Source organism: Phaethon aethereus, assembly GCF_964289735.1.
Source record: "Phaethon aethereus genome assembly, chromosome: 10".
NCBI lineage: Eukaryota > Metazoa > Chordata > Aves > Phaethontiformes > Phaethontidae > Phaethon > Phaethon aethereus.
In genome coordinates this window covers 3,467,481-3,484,225 of record NC_138586.1, presented here as the reverse complement: position 1 = coordinate 3,484,225, position 16,745 = coordinate 3,467,481, and the positions used below count along the sequence as shown (strand labels likewise).

Below are 16,745 nucleotides of genomic sequence, written 5' to 3'. Positions count from 1 at the left end.
TTAAGTTGGGAGACAAAAGATTTTACCAGAAAGGAGGATTTGTTCAACAGGCTTCTTATATACATTCCCTTGCCCCTATGGTAGCACTGAATCAAAAAAATGAAAGAAATAATTTCCAGTTCTCTGTTAATTCCAACCCCATAGGACCCCAGCCAGATCTTGACATGTACGTGTAGAAGAGTAAAAAAAGTCTTGTTTTGCTATTGTATGTATTGGACCTATCCTGTGCACAAACACCTTTGCAGTTTAACATTCCTACCCCAAAAGAGATGAGCCACCTGACTCAATAAGCCTGGGCCAAAGTCAACACTGCACCTGTGTGTGCTGATTTTTACTGTTTCTAACCTAGTCCCACTCTCTCTGAAGATGATTCAGTGGTTTGTTGTCTTATGTATTTAAATAACATGACACTCACTGTGTGGAGGACCTGAATATGGATTGCTCATGCCCAGCAGTCTGCAGTACACATATACTACTTTTCTGCCACTATGCAGTACAATATCAGTCTCTTCACTGTCCTGAAAAGCAAACAGTAAGTATTCAAGCATCAGATTAGGCTCACTTTTATTTCCTGGAGAATACATATTCACTGACTACAAATCTCTGCAGGAAAGGCAACACTTGCACACCCTCCAGGTTCCATGAATGTTGTTTGTTTTGTTGTTCCTCTTAATATTCATAAATGGGCTGCTTTTTTTCCAACGGTCTGTCATCTATTTGGGGAAAAACAAACTATCCTATAAGTGACCAATCAGCAATACAAAGTGACTGGTAAAGCAAACTATGGTTTAAAAAAAAAAAAAGCTTGGAGGATTAATTGGAGTTAATTACATAATATTTGGTAATAACAAGTGAACTTGTAAAAATCATAGAACTAGAAAAGCTCTTTTGTTACTTAATCTATTTTGAATAGATAATTGCATTTTCCTTTATTTCCCTGAGAATTCAGCTCCTAGTGCAGTGCCAGGTCCAGATCTCATCCCAGGTCAGCAAAGCTCCTACCTATGCCGTGGTGGGTGGGCAGGGCTGTTGCAGCACACCTTTATGTCTTCCCATGGTAAAAAAGACAGACGCTTGCCCCATGATGTCTTTCTCACTGAACCCAAAATCTCTCATAGGTGACAGTGTCTTTCAAAACAGCTGTAACTTTACTAGCCATAGAGTTATTCTGGCTGTAAGTGGTGAAGTCTTCTCCCCAGCTTTATCAAGAGACTAGCAGAGCAGTACACAAAACCCTGGCTGCGAGTTGTCAGGACCAGGAAGAACAGATTTGAGGAGAAATGGTAAATTCTTAAAATAGCCCATGAACCTTACTTGGAGGTAAACCTAAAAGGAAATACATCTATACAAACACGGCACACTCATCTATCATGTGCTTTGTAGCAGCCTTTAGAGAGTTGTGGTTTGTGCTCCTGGCTCTCGTAGGCTCCACTTGTAAACAGAGTAATTTCCTCCTCTCCCAAGATACCCCTTACACACGCAGCTGCAGTGCGGGAGAAGCGTGTTCTCACAGTCACTGGCTATGACTTACCCTGCCATTGTCATAGTATTTTCAGTAAATGATGCTTAAACAGCAGTCTAGCAAAGGTTTGCAGAATAACGATTGCCTGCGTTCATTTAATAACAGGACACAAGCATCTCTGCTGCCCAGTCTCTTCATCCATTTCTCTCTGTCCCTTACATTGTAAATGAGACCCTGATTCTCTTACGTAAGGAACACAAAAAAATTTACTTCTTATATATTAAAGTTCTTTTACTCCTACTCCCTGTAAAAGTCATTATACCGGGGAAAAGCAGAGCTCTTCCCCTCGGGCAGCTCGCAAGAGAGGTATGGAGTGCCCAGGACACATCACCTTTTAGAGACTCTGTGGCTGGTGAGCAAAACTCCTTTCCACGTCAAGTGTGTAAGTGGCCATGGTTTTCTACTTAGCTTTTGCTAACTAGATACCGTAACCCCACAATAGGCTGGCATAATGCAACCGGTAACAATTTTGGTCAGGATTGTGGTACGATGATGAGGTGGTGGGAAAGAACAAAGATACATGCCCATAAAATGGATTATGCTGAATGATGTTACTCAGCTGCTTTTGAGATGCAAAGACAACAATTAACTGGGCTGATGTGAACAGATGCAAATAAGGAACAGCTCTTCGTGCCTGGCAGTTAGAGAAACAAGACTTTGCTATCGAGTCAAACAATAAACTCTCGGAGGCAGCCAGCAGGAAAATGGGAACTAGATGAATGAAGGCGGTGTATTGAACATTTAAGAGAGAGCAATCAAAAGATGCTGCTTCTGCACCTTTGCCCGGAGCACAGCAGAGACAGACAGCCCCTAACTGGAAACAGGCCACTACATGTGAGCCAAGGAGCTGCCTTCCCACAGGTTTCTTCAGGCAAACTGAATCTTGTGTATCTTCAATTAATAGAGTATACTAAACCTTACATATAAGTGCTGTGACACTAGCTTACAAATCTCTCAGCCAGACAGAAACCATTCCATGAAGTGTGAATTTTTGTTACTAGTCACCCAAAAAAGCAGGTTTTCTATATGTTTTAGAACATAGAAATAGCTGATTAGGACAAAACTGTGTTAATGTGATTTATCAGGTGCTTTTTGTGAAAGCAATTAGGTATGAGATTCCCAAAGGATTTTCTGAGAAAGGGTCCAGCAAAGATGATTAATGAACGTATACTGATATTGCTGTGGAATTAGCATCAGGAACTCGTGTTCAGAAACCCTTCCTATGTTAGCTTTGTGCTAACCAGCTTTGTCCCAACTTTGCTTAACTAAACACTTCTTTCCATTTAATGTGATATCACTATACATGAAATAAATATTCATTACCATCACTGCATGAACCATCAGTGAAACTCCTGAAATGGAAGTCTGGTCCATTCCTGCAGTCTGCAGAAGAGCCTGAACCACAGCCAGGGAAGTTAATCCTAGCTTGTACATCGGATCTTGCATCAAGCCAGTACTGATCTAAAACATAGTGATGAAATCTGGTCTTGTAACAAACCTTGTAAATAAAGCCGAAACTGGCATTGCATCTCTTCTCCCACACACATATTCTCCTGCAAGGTGAAAACTCCACAGCAGATAGAAACCTGGCTATGGAAAAATAGCTGCACACTGGCATGGAGATAAAGAAAAATGAAACAGACCTACTACAAAATGCATCACTGAACTAGAGATGTTGGAGCTAAATTTCAGCTGCAATAAATCAAACTTATTTCAGGGACCTCTGTCCAGTTAAGCCAGCAAGGCTGTGAATTTGAGTGGACAGAAGTTTTGGTGTTCAAGAGATCTTACAGAAATCCACACAAACCCCATCACTTGCTTTGCATGACACTTCAGGAGAAACTTGTCATTAACCTGCAATAATTACTAGCAGTTCCTCATGCTAGTGAAAAAAACTTTTCTTCTATTCTACTTGATGACCTGTTGGCCTACAGGATGCTCAAACTTTCTAGGAAGACCGAGAAAAAAATGGCTTATTCCCCATATATGGTCTGTATTTCGCTACTTACATTTTGTCAGACTAAAACCTAATACTAACATTTCACTTTTTATGTCTGATAGAAGAGCTTAAACCACACATTAGAACTGCACTGCTACAGCATGCAGAATACTGCCATTGCTAAGTATTAAGCAGGAGTACTCTTGAATGTTGTTGGGGTTGATCCTTATTGTTTACTTTGGCTACATAAAATTACTATTGAAAAACTATGTACTAAGGGGCCTATCAATTGAAAACTTTTTCTTCTATGATTGACCAGTATTAATAATTTTCTTCTTTCACACACAAAAGGATGTGTTCAAGTAGACTTCAAAACGAGGCCTGATATATAAGGATTATCCAAGTTTTGAACGTTCCTTTCCAAGCAGCGAACATGCAAAAATTGTCAGCGGTCAGTACTGTATATAAACTACTCTAGTTATTGGCAGTAGTACTTGCAAATGAAAAGAAGCAAAAAAGAGGAAAAAAAAGAAAACTTAGGGACAGTGTGATATGTGACACTTGAAGTGACAGGATTCAGACTTTGTGTTTTTTTGCAAAGATCCTTATGGTTCTGTAGCTAAGGATCCTTCTACAAGTCATAGTTGCTCATTGCTCAGATATATAGCAGCTTAGCTCATGCTGTAACGTTATGTACTGCTGCAGCATTTCTGAACTAGGGCTCTCTGGAGAGGGAGACCAAGATGATATGTCAGTACTGTGGCTCAGTCCTGAAACCTAGCAGACTCTTTGCTTGCTTACTGTTATTTATAAGCTTGTGTGTCTTCAGGATTTACTTATGAAAAGCAATTCCACTTAATATCAGTACAACAGCAATGGCAATAGTTCATATTTATAGATTGTAATATAATCATATTACAGACAGCCCCAAATTCCTTTACAAAGTGCGTGTCTATAAATCAACCTATAGATCAGTATGTTCACAAACACAGGAAGACTGAAAAGAACACTGAGTGAAACTGAAAATGTCGAGTATTTAAGTCTGGCAGAACATGTTTGCTCAGGCTGGAAAGTTATCATCCAAACAGAATCGTCCACGTCCACTCTGGGCATTTAAAGCAATGGACCTACATTAAGGACTTTGTTTTATGACTCCTGCACAGCACCTCTCTGTGCAGTACCACTTTCCTAATGCAGGATAATAGCTTAAAACTGAACTGGAACACTCGACTAACCTGTTTTTCACCGCTTGGCTTCCTGTAATTCAGCAGCAGCTCCACAGCTCCCACCACCTCTTTCCGTATTGCATACAGCAGAGCATCTCCCACATACACACTGTAACTCAAAAGCAACTCCATGATCTCCAGGTTTTCATTCTCTATGGCTATTAAAAGGGCACTGCGACCAAGAGGATCCATACAGTTAATGTTGATGTTGTAGTAGATCTCTGCCTCTTGCAAGGCATGTTTCACACTGGCATAGTCCCCCTTCTCCACAGCGCTGAGGTAGGCCTTCTCTTCTGCTGAGAGCTCTGCCTCCGCTCGCACGATCTGTAATGGGATCCGATCTCTGTACGGTGAATAGTTTACCTTTTTGTAGTACAGCTGGGCCATTGTTCATAGTGACCGGGCAACCTACGGGGGAAGAAGCAGCATGTGTAAGTGACAAAACAGACGAGCAACCCCTATCTGTTCCTCACAGGGGACAAATTTCCAAAGGTCCATTACGGTCCAAAAGCTTCCCATGCCTTTTTAAGCTCATTCTTTTTCTCAATACAATGGCTGTAACACCCCCTGAGCAACCCCACATTAAAAGGCTACCTGAAAAAATAAAGGTTACGCTACTGCTCAGAAGAGGTACGCAGAATCACAGACGCTCAGCATTTTTTAAAATCTGGTTTAAACACTATGTCATTGACTTCTTTCATTTGGTCAGAGGCATGATCTTGCTGTTCATGGATAATCTATCGCATGTGCATACAGACAGATTTCTCATCTTTGCTTTATTTCCTGCTCAATGTTTTTTTCACTTCCCTCCTTTCTCACTGCTAAGCCAGGTCCTCAGCATCTCTGAACTGTCAGTGATGGGAGCTGCTGATTTACACCCTCCTATTTACAGTAATAAGATTTATTTTTATTATCTTTGCTGCTTTTTCTCCGCTTCCATCTCTTAAAGTAGGTTTTTATTTTTCCCTAATGTTTACTCTTTGACTAGGTCACAGTTTTATTTTTAAAGCTTGCACGTTTTTAAACGTATTTTCTCACTCTCCTCATTTATAAATAGGGCCTAAAGACAGGCTCATGTAAAAAGCCACCACCCTTACTCTCCAGGGGCAGTGATGTTGTTTATGGTCTAGGAAAATTAGAAGTAAATTGTGCCCTGGAACAAATGTAGCAAACTAAATGAATTAGTGTTCCTTCCCACGGCCCAGATTGCCTAGCAGGTGACTGAAGCTGTAGGAAACATGGGCTGGACAGGTATTCAGACGTAAGGAAAAAAGGAGCTACGCTTATCTACCTCTGTTTGGCATCAATAAACCACACCAAATCAGGACCAGGGGACACCAGCAGCAATAACTAATTGGATGATTTATTCCATCTCTGTGCCCAAAGCTTAATGGTTTCCTGCAGCAAACTAGCCAGACTTTTATTCCATTTTAGTGCACTATTCAGGGGAAAGAGGAGGTTTTGATGAAGAGATCAGGAGAAGGAGGATCTTGTGGTTCAGGTGCTGAACTGGGAGTGAGACACCATGGGTTCTGTTTTTACTATCCCACTGCATGCCACGAGGCAACTGTGTTCAGCAGAGCCAATCTGCATTTTGCCTTCAGCTCCAGTGGAATGGGCCCGGGGCGGCGGGAGTGGGTGGATCTGAGCTCCAGCCCAGCTGACACTGCAAAATAGTGGGTGGCTGTAGCACACAGCAAAGTTATGTCTCCGAATTTCCTGGGGAGCCAGAGATCTGTAAAACTGAGTTTGGCATCTCAAAAAATGCATTCTCTTAGTATCCTGGTTTCCTACAAGTACAAGAAAATTTTTTGTTTGTTACATTTCCAGAGTTACAGCTCTCTGCACATATGCTTCAACCTGAAGACAAACACAAAGGCATTGGAGGCAAAAGGACCTGTGATTGGAATAGAAACCATTGTAAATGTATTGGCTTATTTTCCATGGAAACTTTATGCCACTAAAGCTTTTACAACTAAGGAACAATCTCGAGTGACTTAGGAGCTTGACGTCTCAATAAACTACATGTAGTTTCAAAAGGACTAAGGATCACAGGTCATTTTTCAAATTTTGCTTTTGAAAATGTAATGCCTGCAGGGTCCAGCCAATTCCCACTGAAATACTGACAAGACAAAAAGATGCAGAACAGGTCTGATAAGAAGTAAGGACCAAAGACATCTTTGGGTCGGTAAGCATAAACACAAATGGGAAGGAAAGTTTGTCCGTGTGTGACAATCTGGCTCACAGGAGTAGGGAACACCAAGTGGTGGGACTGGTGGCAGAGGACAACAGCCACTGTGTGGAGGTCTCCAGGGGGGAATCTTTTGGCTCCAAAAAACCTGAGGAATTTTGGCGACAATTGCAGTCGCTAAAGTGGAACTGGATATTTTTCACTGCTCTTCAGTTTAATTGAATGTTTTGTAGATGGTGAGTAACATTTGCAGTGAGTTATAAAAAATGTCACCTGATGAAACATCATGCCCGAACTGGATCCCTTTCCAACAATTTTGTAGAAAGAAAAGAAAGCTTCAGTTATCTTAATATGAAAGCATTTTGTTAAACTTCAGGCACATAAGAACATGTAATAAAACCAAACAGGAAAGACACAGAATTTTTCTCATGCCATCATCTGCATAGCCTAAGAAACACACAGTGCTGCCTGGGTTTGGAAATAATAGTGTGCAGTATCAAAACTAATGTATGTCTGCCCGGATTCCATGGAAGATTTCAGCAAAACCTTTAGCTGTTGAGCCGCCCCTCAGTCTGAGATCCAGCACAATTACATATGGACCATCCCAACCTGATGTCTTTCTCTTCCAAAACTGGCTAGCAGAGCATTAATCAAATATGTGGATGGAACAAATGAGCCCAAGGATCACTGCTCTCTAGCTGTTGGTTCCCAATACCACCAATCTTCTGGAGGCTCCTGGGGAAAGAAAGAGGCAATGCTGGTAGATCCTAAACCACTTGTTTGTCCCAGAGGGGTAATGTCTCCTGCTTAACAGTTAAAAAAATGACAAAAATATTGATGAAATCCAGGAAAGAAAAGTGGTAGGCAATTCATGGGTGCCAAGAGAGAAGAAACAATGAAGTAGTTGAAAGGTAGTGAAAACAGAAAAATAGTCACATTAAAATTTTGGAATCTGTGCAGACAGCCTGAAAACGCATGTTTTCCATATGAATTCTCTTGACAGAGAGGTATTTTCTGCTATTTGAGTTAATATTTGGGGCAAGGAAAGTTTTTTCCAGCCTATGCCTGACTGCAGATGCATCAGACAGTATCCAATGACTGGCTAATGCAACGGTGCTACCTGCAGCACAAATGGGTGCAGAAAAATTAAGAGAACCAAATAACAAACTACATAAGCGGAAGAGGACTTACCACTCAATTTGTACGCTATCAACTCTCTCCAGTTGGGTCACCTTTTTCCCTGAACTGTTAGTCCAAATCTTCAAGCTATTTCAGCCTGACACCACTTATATGTCGCCTGGCACAGAAATGAGAGCTTTATCCCCTGAAAAGCAGCCATACCTGGCATAAACAGCTTGTCTGGTTTGTGGAAGGAAGGTTTCCAGCCACATTACTTTGTCTAATAACAAAAAATGGTTTTTCTGTCCTTGCAAAAATTTCTCTGCATCTTCCAATGCTCAGTTCAGACGTATCTATCCCCTGCATGAACAGGACCACTTTTTTCAGTCTGAAGAGTGAAATGGCATCACAGCTGCCACAGGTGGGTTTGTTGGGATCTCCTGCTGCCTGCTTTCAGACTGGACTCTTGGGACGGACATGTTACAATCTCAAGGGAATGGTATTACTTCAGTCAAGGTCTGAAAACAATGGCTTTTGCTGAAAACTAAGAAATGGCTTTACACATGTCACCATCTGTAAGAAATCTACTGTCAGCACTCTCTACAGACACTGCACTGTCCTCAACACACTTGCACGTCTCCCACCCCGGATCACGACCAAATGTTCAGTTCATCACACTGATGTATCACACCCTGGTGAACAAGAGATCGCTTCAGCACCAAGGAGGAAGAGAGAACAGAAAGAATGAAAATTAGCTTTCCTTTTTATGTTTCTTGTCAGAAAGAAAGCATCATGAAAATTGCACAAAGTTTAGAGTGATGTGTGGCAGCACAGGAAAAGGCAAGGGGGGCAGCCTGAGCGACGTGTAAGAAGCTGTGAGGAGAGGGCAAGGAAAAAGAAGAGCTGGGCAGTAGCGTTGAATAGCAGCCATTAATCAGAGATGTGGTTAATGAAGATAGACAGGCCAAGGTCACTCAGCAGCACTGCCTTTTGCCACTAAAAAGTTTGTGAGTTTTCACTACAAATTTTTTTAGGATCTGTTAGCAGTTGAACCATCCCTCATTTCCCACTTCAGACACATAACACACTCCCACACGCCACTGTCTCACGGGAATCAGAATGACCTGTATGAAATGGGACGAATATAACTGAAAGGGTGGGAGCCAGTGCCGATTTACATCCAAGTAGTCACCAGCCCCATTATAAAAGAGGACCTTCCTGGCTTTTATCATCATTTGACTTTTCATGATGCTGATTAAGAGGTGGAAAAGCCCCATTGCTCCTGACTGCTGAGCTCGCTGTGTAATGGAAGCAGCAGAGACTTGTAGGGATATCGAATGGAGATACCGGAGCTCAGCTGCTATGAGCACCTGACTACCTGAGGAACAAACCAAATACTGGATCTTGAACACAAGATCACTAGACAAGAGCTACCTTTCCCACTTGATGGGACTCAGTGCAAGCAGCCAACTCGCATCATACAGTAGAGCAGCAACAAAACACCCATCTGCCAAGTTGCAAATGGAGCGGTTGGTTGTTCCCTCCTACTGGAGATTCGCTCCGACGCATGTCGGCAAAACTCTGTGTGTGGCTTTAAATGCCACTACATCTTCTCTCTTGGCTGTATAATGGTTTATGTGCTGGAAAGCCAGCCTGTATTTTCCAGTTGTATCAGACCAAAAAAAGAATTGATCTCCTGCAACACATCTTACTTCACTGCTTCCCTCCATCCTTCTCTCCAAGGTTATTTTTCTTCTTAGTATTTCAAGGAGAGTACTTTCCTCATTTAGCATTTCTCATCTGGACTTCAGGTCTGGAAATCATGGACCATAACTGCTCAAATGGCCTGACTCTTTCATCATGCTCAGAGGCTGTGTGCTCAGTAATATTGATCTTTTTTTAAAAGGTTATAAACCTGAGTTATGAGACAGTCCAGAAGGGCCACTTAGGTAAATAATATTACATGTAGTTAATGGACCAATTGAATTTGTGATTGGATCCTTCTTTTAAGTGCTCTAGATCTTATTTACTAACAATGCCTGACTGAGTTTATATCTCCCACAGTTTGAGGAAATAAAACTGACTTTGTAACATTCTGCAACATTCTGCAAAGATACCCTCTTGTTCCAGAAAATTGCTTTTTCCATGGAGTTCAGTGGGAACCAGACTGCAAACCTGAGTCTCACTGCTTCTCATGATGTCTCTGCATCACACTCACCACTGTTTTGGTCAGAAGCAGAAATTTTTCCCGATGCTTTTAAATGCAGAAAGATCCACTACTGAATAAACGTACGACCTCAGAAGTATTTTGAAATTATAAAAATGCAATGACCTTCTGGTGTATATGGCTGTGTAAACTTCCTTTAGCAAAGGCCCCATGATCTCAGAAAGTTTATATTCAGCTCATAAGTTATACAAGATATATTATTCCCCTGGAATAAGTGCTTTCCAAAACTTGCAGGGTTGCAGTACAACACAAAAATGAAAACCCGACACCTAATAAAATTGAAGATGAGTAATCTAGTTTCACTGCCTAAGATGAGTGAAAGGGAGAGCACTAATAGCGTATGTGATAAAAATGCAAAGCTGCAGTTGTTCATGATTCACATTGGAGGATATGTCCTTTAGAAGATGCAGAGAAAAACTCAAATCGTTTTTCACTCATCTTCACTTCAGGGGTAGTTAAGAATACATACAGTCACTGGGGTACTGCATGTAACCTTCTAATCTGAAAGGTATTTGTAAAAGAAGACAACCTCAAACTTCAGATTAGAAATTTACAGAAGCCAAAAGAAAATTCTTTGCTAGTAACTCAAAATGTCATAATTTGACTCAAGTCCCAGCTGCAATTCTTAACTTCCTGGGGAGGGTGACAATTATCAAAGATATATATGTTTGATTTGGAAAGGCCATCTCTTTGGTATAATTCTCTTCTGCTGCATAATCAATTGATGAGTCATGACTAACCGCATATGGGTATGTATATATATGTATGTATAAAATTATCACTACAAAAGATATCATGTATGTAGTACGCTTGGAAATACTGTTGGGCTTAAGAAAGCACCTGTTGCTCTCTGAGCAATCATGGAACAGTTTCACAGAATCATAGAATAGTTTGGGTTGGAATGTACCTTTAAAGATCAGAAGTTACTCTTTTCTCTTTTGCCCCTAATGGTTCTCTCTCCTCCATCTCCATCTGCTGAGCTTAACGTCCTCTTCAGCAGAACTGTATTTCAAAAAGGCATTGCCCAGACATTTAAGTTTTGTACATCTGTGACTTAAATAAGCTAGTTTTCCCTCAATGGGAAACTTCTTAAATGTGTATTTTGGCTGTATTTTAAAATACATGGTGTAAAAACAGTTCAGTAGCTACAGTCACTACATTTTGTGGGCAGGCTGCTTAATTCATGCAAATGAGTAATGCCCTGAGTTTTAACAGTGCATGGGAAACACTTCTCTGGGAGACTCTGCTTTGCCATGGAGGAACAAGATCTGTACTTGCCTGGCTCGGCTCAGCATGTTTCTGTTCCCTACTCCTCCATTGCACATGACTCAGGACCTCTTGCCTGAGCAGGATGTGCTGGTGTCATTTAAGGGTGAAAGTCACCACAGAAACAGTGTAAGGAAACACCTAGTTTGTGTTATAACCTTCATTAGCTTCAGTCTAGTTGCACAGAATTTGCAGCATTTCATATTAATCTGGACAAGCCCTAGATATATGGGCTTAAATCAGAATCCATTACAGCCAGCGAGCAAGTTGGTACGAGGCTGCTCAGCCTTATACTCTGCAACTGAATTCCAACAACAAACAGCACCCTTTCTTGGGAAATGACAGCAAAAGCTAATACCAACCTTGCCTGAATTTACCAAGCAGTAAATTAGTTCTATGCACGCATGTATAGTGTTTGCATTCCAGGAAAGTTGTTAATATGTTTGACTTCAGAGTGCTTTCTCTGGACAATAATAAACAGGACGTGTGCTCCTTGCTGCTGTGATTTGCACACAGCCTCAGCAGCCATGCAGAACGTGGGCTGATAGTCACCCCTGGGTTCAGGACAAGCAACATCCTTGCCTCTGCCCAGCTCTGTCCGTAGGGTCTAGGTAGCCCAGATATGGTTTCATCTGTTCTGACAGCAACACACAGCTTCCACCATGTCTTAATGGAAAGGATGGCAGAAAAAACCTCTGGTGTTGAGCAAAGTGCAGAGCTCCTATCTGGGAGGCAGAGGGAAGGGGGAGTATTGACCCATACCTGGAATATTTCACTATTTCTTCAACAAAAGTCAGTCTGGGCTACCAAAATGACTAAAATTGCTTCCTGGTGATAGAATGGGTGCAGCACATGCTTTCAGCTAGTATTACAATGAACTATTTACAGTTTGTAATTCTCTCACTTCTTTCCACAGAGCCATCACACGGGTGTGAATAAATAAAAACGTAGCATTGTGAGGAGCCTTAAAAAAAAAAAAAAGCCCTGGAATATATTCATAGTATGTATCTTTGCAAATGCAGGCAGAACAGAAAGCTTATTTTGTCCGTCTGACGTCATTGCTCTGTCCCCTGCTCTTTTGAGACGGGCTACGTATTCCTTTCCCACCATTTAATAACAAAAAAGAGATGTCAATGGAACTGAGAAATACTGTCAAGCAAGCCGCCCTGTTGTCTTATCTGCTAATGCAGCACTAATGTGGCATGGCATCATTATCGTCTCTGTGCTCTATGTCCACTCTTTCTGCGCCTGCTGCTTGTAATCTCTAGCTGCTGTAGCTATTGAAGAAGAGATTTTTTTTGCCTGTTCCCATTCTCGCTCAATGAGCGTTGTAATCATTTCTTCAATCAACAAGATAATCTGTGAACATCACCTCTAGGAGAGCTGATGGCAGTATGGACTGTTAGACCTGCCTCAACCTGGCTGAAAGTGCAAGTAAACCACCCAGTTGCAAAAGAAAATACAAGATTATGGCACAGTTGCTGGGATGAGGAAAGGGCAGCTGCAGCAAGCTATAAACAACTAACAGTGACAGCTGTTTAGGCCCTGTTTCTCGTCTCAGTAATGGGTGGATTTATTAGTGGTTATCAGTTACCATTTCTGAACAAGCTCTGCTGGAACTGTTTTCATTGGCACCCCCGTAAAAATACAGTCAAGACCCATCATATGCAGCAGCCATCATCTGCAACCCCCTATGCTGACAGCCTCCAGGGTTACTGTGCAGCAGTAACTCTAGCTCTGGGTCCATTTGAGTTTTGTTCCTCATTTTGTCATGTAAACCAGACTGGAGGTTCTTGGAAGGAAAAGGAAAAATCATGTGCTAAATTCTCACGTAGATGTTTCCCAATTGCAAAGAAAGGCTGTTTTAGACAGTACTATGTTCACCTGCAGCACCTTTGGGAGATGAAAGTGCAAGACCCATTAATACTGCTTCCCTAAGTTAATTTTCAAACTATGGTCAATCTGGAGAGATTAAAAGCCTAATTTCCTGCAGCTACAGAACACTGGGGACAGGAATCTGTACCCCAAGGGCAGCGAGAACACCACTTGCATTTCGCAGTCATTTGCACAAGTGGGACCAAAAAGGGAGCTCCCGATGGGCAAGGAGCAGCTGCCCTGCTCCCGTGAGGGTGCTAGTGCCTGGCAGTGATGCTTGTGTGCCTGCGCTCTGTGGAAAGGAACAAGCTTTCAGACATCCCTCCTTTCTAAAACCTTCACAGGAGAAAGAAAGACTTCTTAGGGGCTTCCAGACAGAAGAAGAAAATTCTGAAAAATCCAAATATTTGAAGCACCTAGAGCAGGGGACTGATTGGAATGCAGCACAACTTGGCGTGGGGGGATTACCTCTCCTTCACTAGCACCAGCCGACGCAGGGCACAGTCCCCTCTCCCACAGCTGGAGCCACGTCGCTGCGCGGCTTCCCTGCCATGTTGGACCCTGGCTGGTTCAGGTGCACCTCGCCAGCAAATCCTGTAGTCTGAGCCACCTGGATGGTGGCTGAGAAGGAGAAACATTTCTACAAGCAAAAGGTCTTGCTGAGTGTACTGTTTTAAAATGATGGAGATGAAGCATTACAGGTTGCAATGGTAGTGCAGCCACAGTTTATCTCAGTCGTGTCTGCACAAGTCAGGCCTGGTCCTAGCATCCTTCACTGCCACTTCTGTTGAGATGGTCTCTTGACAAAATAACGGCCTTGGCTGTCCAGTAAACAGGGTATTTTATGGGGAGGTGGAAATGCCATACAGAAAAAAGACAGAAACCTTCATAGAAAGAAAGTGGGAGGGAGCTCCCCTGACCATGATAATAAACAGACTAGTCTGCAGATAAAGAAGCAAGCCAAATCCTAGTTCATTAATATAGCTCAGGGAAGAGCCTAGAACTGCAAACTGGACAGTTATTGAAGACCCACAGAAAGACTGGAGGAGAGTAAAACACAATTCACTTAAAATGGAAAAATGTTGCTCTCAAGAGAATTAAGCACGCAAATCTAAAAAACAAAAAAAATGCTGCACAGACATAAAGCAGCATAGAAGAGGAGTAACCCTGTTATACTGCTTGTAAGTAAAGAAATGCATAGGAGACAGACATTTGCTTCTCTTAATAACACCCATCTCTTAGATGGCTTTTCAGCCACAGATCTAAAAGTACTTCTTAAAGGACAGACAGCATTCATCCTCGTGTTGTATGGGCAGGAAATCCACAGCAAACAGAAGTGAAGTGACTTGCTTCGTCCTTTCATGACAGCAAGTGACAATTGGCCAGAATCGCCCAGAAATACACATACACATACAAATACATGTATAGCTCAGTATGTAATGGATCCTTTGGTGCCTACTGAGACAACGACAATGCAGGAGCAATCTGGAGTCAGAATGCCTCCAAGGGAGCTGAGTTACTGATCCCTTTTAGAGGGATGTGGAATGCTCTTTCCCTGCCCTACTGTTGCCTTCTGTATAGAGAGAAGCAAGCAGGAGCTTTGCCTCTGCCCACACCTGCTCCTCACCTTACAGGCAGCCACTGTGGTTAACAGGAACACTGCAGTCCCTCTTCCTTGGCCTCAGGTCTGAAGTTTGCGGACTCCTGACCCATGATCTTGCAGTGGAAGCCTTCTGGCACCCTTTTCCAATTTCACGGCAGTGCCTTCCCTCTCCTGGGGCCCATGCCCTGATGAGGGGCAGTAGTTCTGTCTCATGAAAGGTTGTCCAAGAAGTGACGATAAAAAATGGAAATGTCCCACCTTACTAGGGAAACACCTTATTTTAAATATTGCACAGGGCTACTCTGTCACATGCTGAAAAATCTGCAGGACGTTATCTTGGAAATCAGTCCCTGGTCCTCCTAAGGGGAAATTCCCACATGGGTGTCACATGCGTTTTTATTCCTCACCAAGTTCTTGTCTGCAGTATAACTTAATGTCGCTGTTTTTTTTTTTTTTTGCCCTTTCTTTGAGACACTATTCTGAAATTTTCTCCCATTTTCTTTTGGATTTAATTTTGCAGTTTGCTTCCCTGTTCAGTTAAGTGTTCATTCAAGATATCTCAGCTTTCAAGAGACATCTGAGGTGAGGCTCATCAGTTTTCCTTCAGAAGAGACTTATTTTGTATGCTTTCAGTTTTAGGCTCAGCTACAGTGTAACTGCAGGGGGTTCATGTTTAAATTGAGCTGTATTCCTCTGGCTGCAGGAGTGGGCCTATGCAAAGGAAATGCACAAATCCATAAATAAGGCTTGGCATGATTTCACTGCTCTACTTAATGCTGACATTTGCAAGCTCTGTTTTCCCAAACCTCTTGCTTCCAAATCCCTGCACCTGCTAATTTGTTAATTCTGTTTTCAGTGCGTTTAGACTCGTGTATTCTTAATTATCATAATGAAGAATGAACTATTTAAAATATTAATGTTTTGCAAACTTTAAAAAGAAAACAATTAACAAATACCTTGCCCCTGGGTCTGTCTTCCCTGTTGGATTCACAGACCGGTCCAGGGAGTTACTTTTTCTCTTCCAGGTTCTCTTGAGGGGATGTCCTGTCCTCCCTTTCTGCCTCCTCCTCCTCCCTCTCAGGTCTCTTCTGACACAGCTTCACTTTCCCCTTTTCTGTCTGATCTCTCTGAGAGAAAGATCTTGCAGGTGAATGAAAATCACCCCCAAAGTGGTAATTATCATAGCTGTCTTTACTAGTTTTCTTTTCCTCTCTTGATATTTGATTTCCTCTGCCCTCCAAGGCTCTGTAAAGGCTCTTTGCTTCTGCTCTCTTCCAGACAGCCCTTGTAACCAGCATCTGGAACCTGCTGGGAGTTACTGGGGTGCCACAGACCTCTGTCCCTCTCCCATCCTTTAGGCATCTCTCAGACATCTCTGCCAGGCAGGAGAGTTATATGTCTGGCAAAGGAATGAGGTATGAGACAATGTGTGGTCCCTAGAAGGCAATAGGTGAGGCCTCTCCTCCCCATGCACCTACAACTTTAATGCACTGCTCTTCTGCTTTCCCTGAACATCACTTTGCAGAATTGGTTTATGTCCTCCTAGCTTCTACATAAAATGTAGGTCAGATCATGGTAGACACACATCAAAATTGTGATTTACTGCACATGAAAGGAACAGTGAGCACTGAACCTGCAAGGAAGAAAGGTGACTAATTGCTTAATTTACTCAAACGACATCTAACTGCAGAATGTCTTTGTTCTTGTCTTCTTGGGGTTTCTTCCTCTATGTGCATTCCTGATGCACCTTTAGCTGTGTTTTTTATGCGCCTGTCTT

The 16,745-nt window shown here is 42.2% G+C and overlaps 1 protein-coding gene across 1 annotated transcript in view; it reads right to left on the bottom strand.

Moving 5' to 3' along the window:
• Positions 1–5,074, bottom strand: part of TRPC5 (transient receptor potential cation channel subfamily C member 5) — a gene marked incomplete at both ends in the record, with an annotated part of 65,167 nt that extends 60,093 nt beyond the window's left edge. Inside the window, one exon of the mRNA XM_082004324.1 lies at positions 4,697–5,074. Coding sequence (XP_081860450.1) covers positions 4,697–5,074 — 378 coding nt within the window. The remainder of the gene's footprint in view (positions 1–4,696) is intronic.
• Between the last annotated feature and the right edge of the window lie 11,671 nt (positions 5,075–16,745).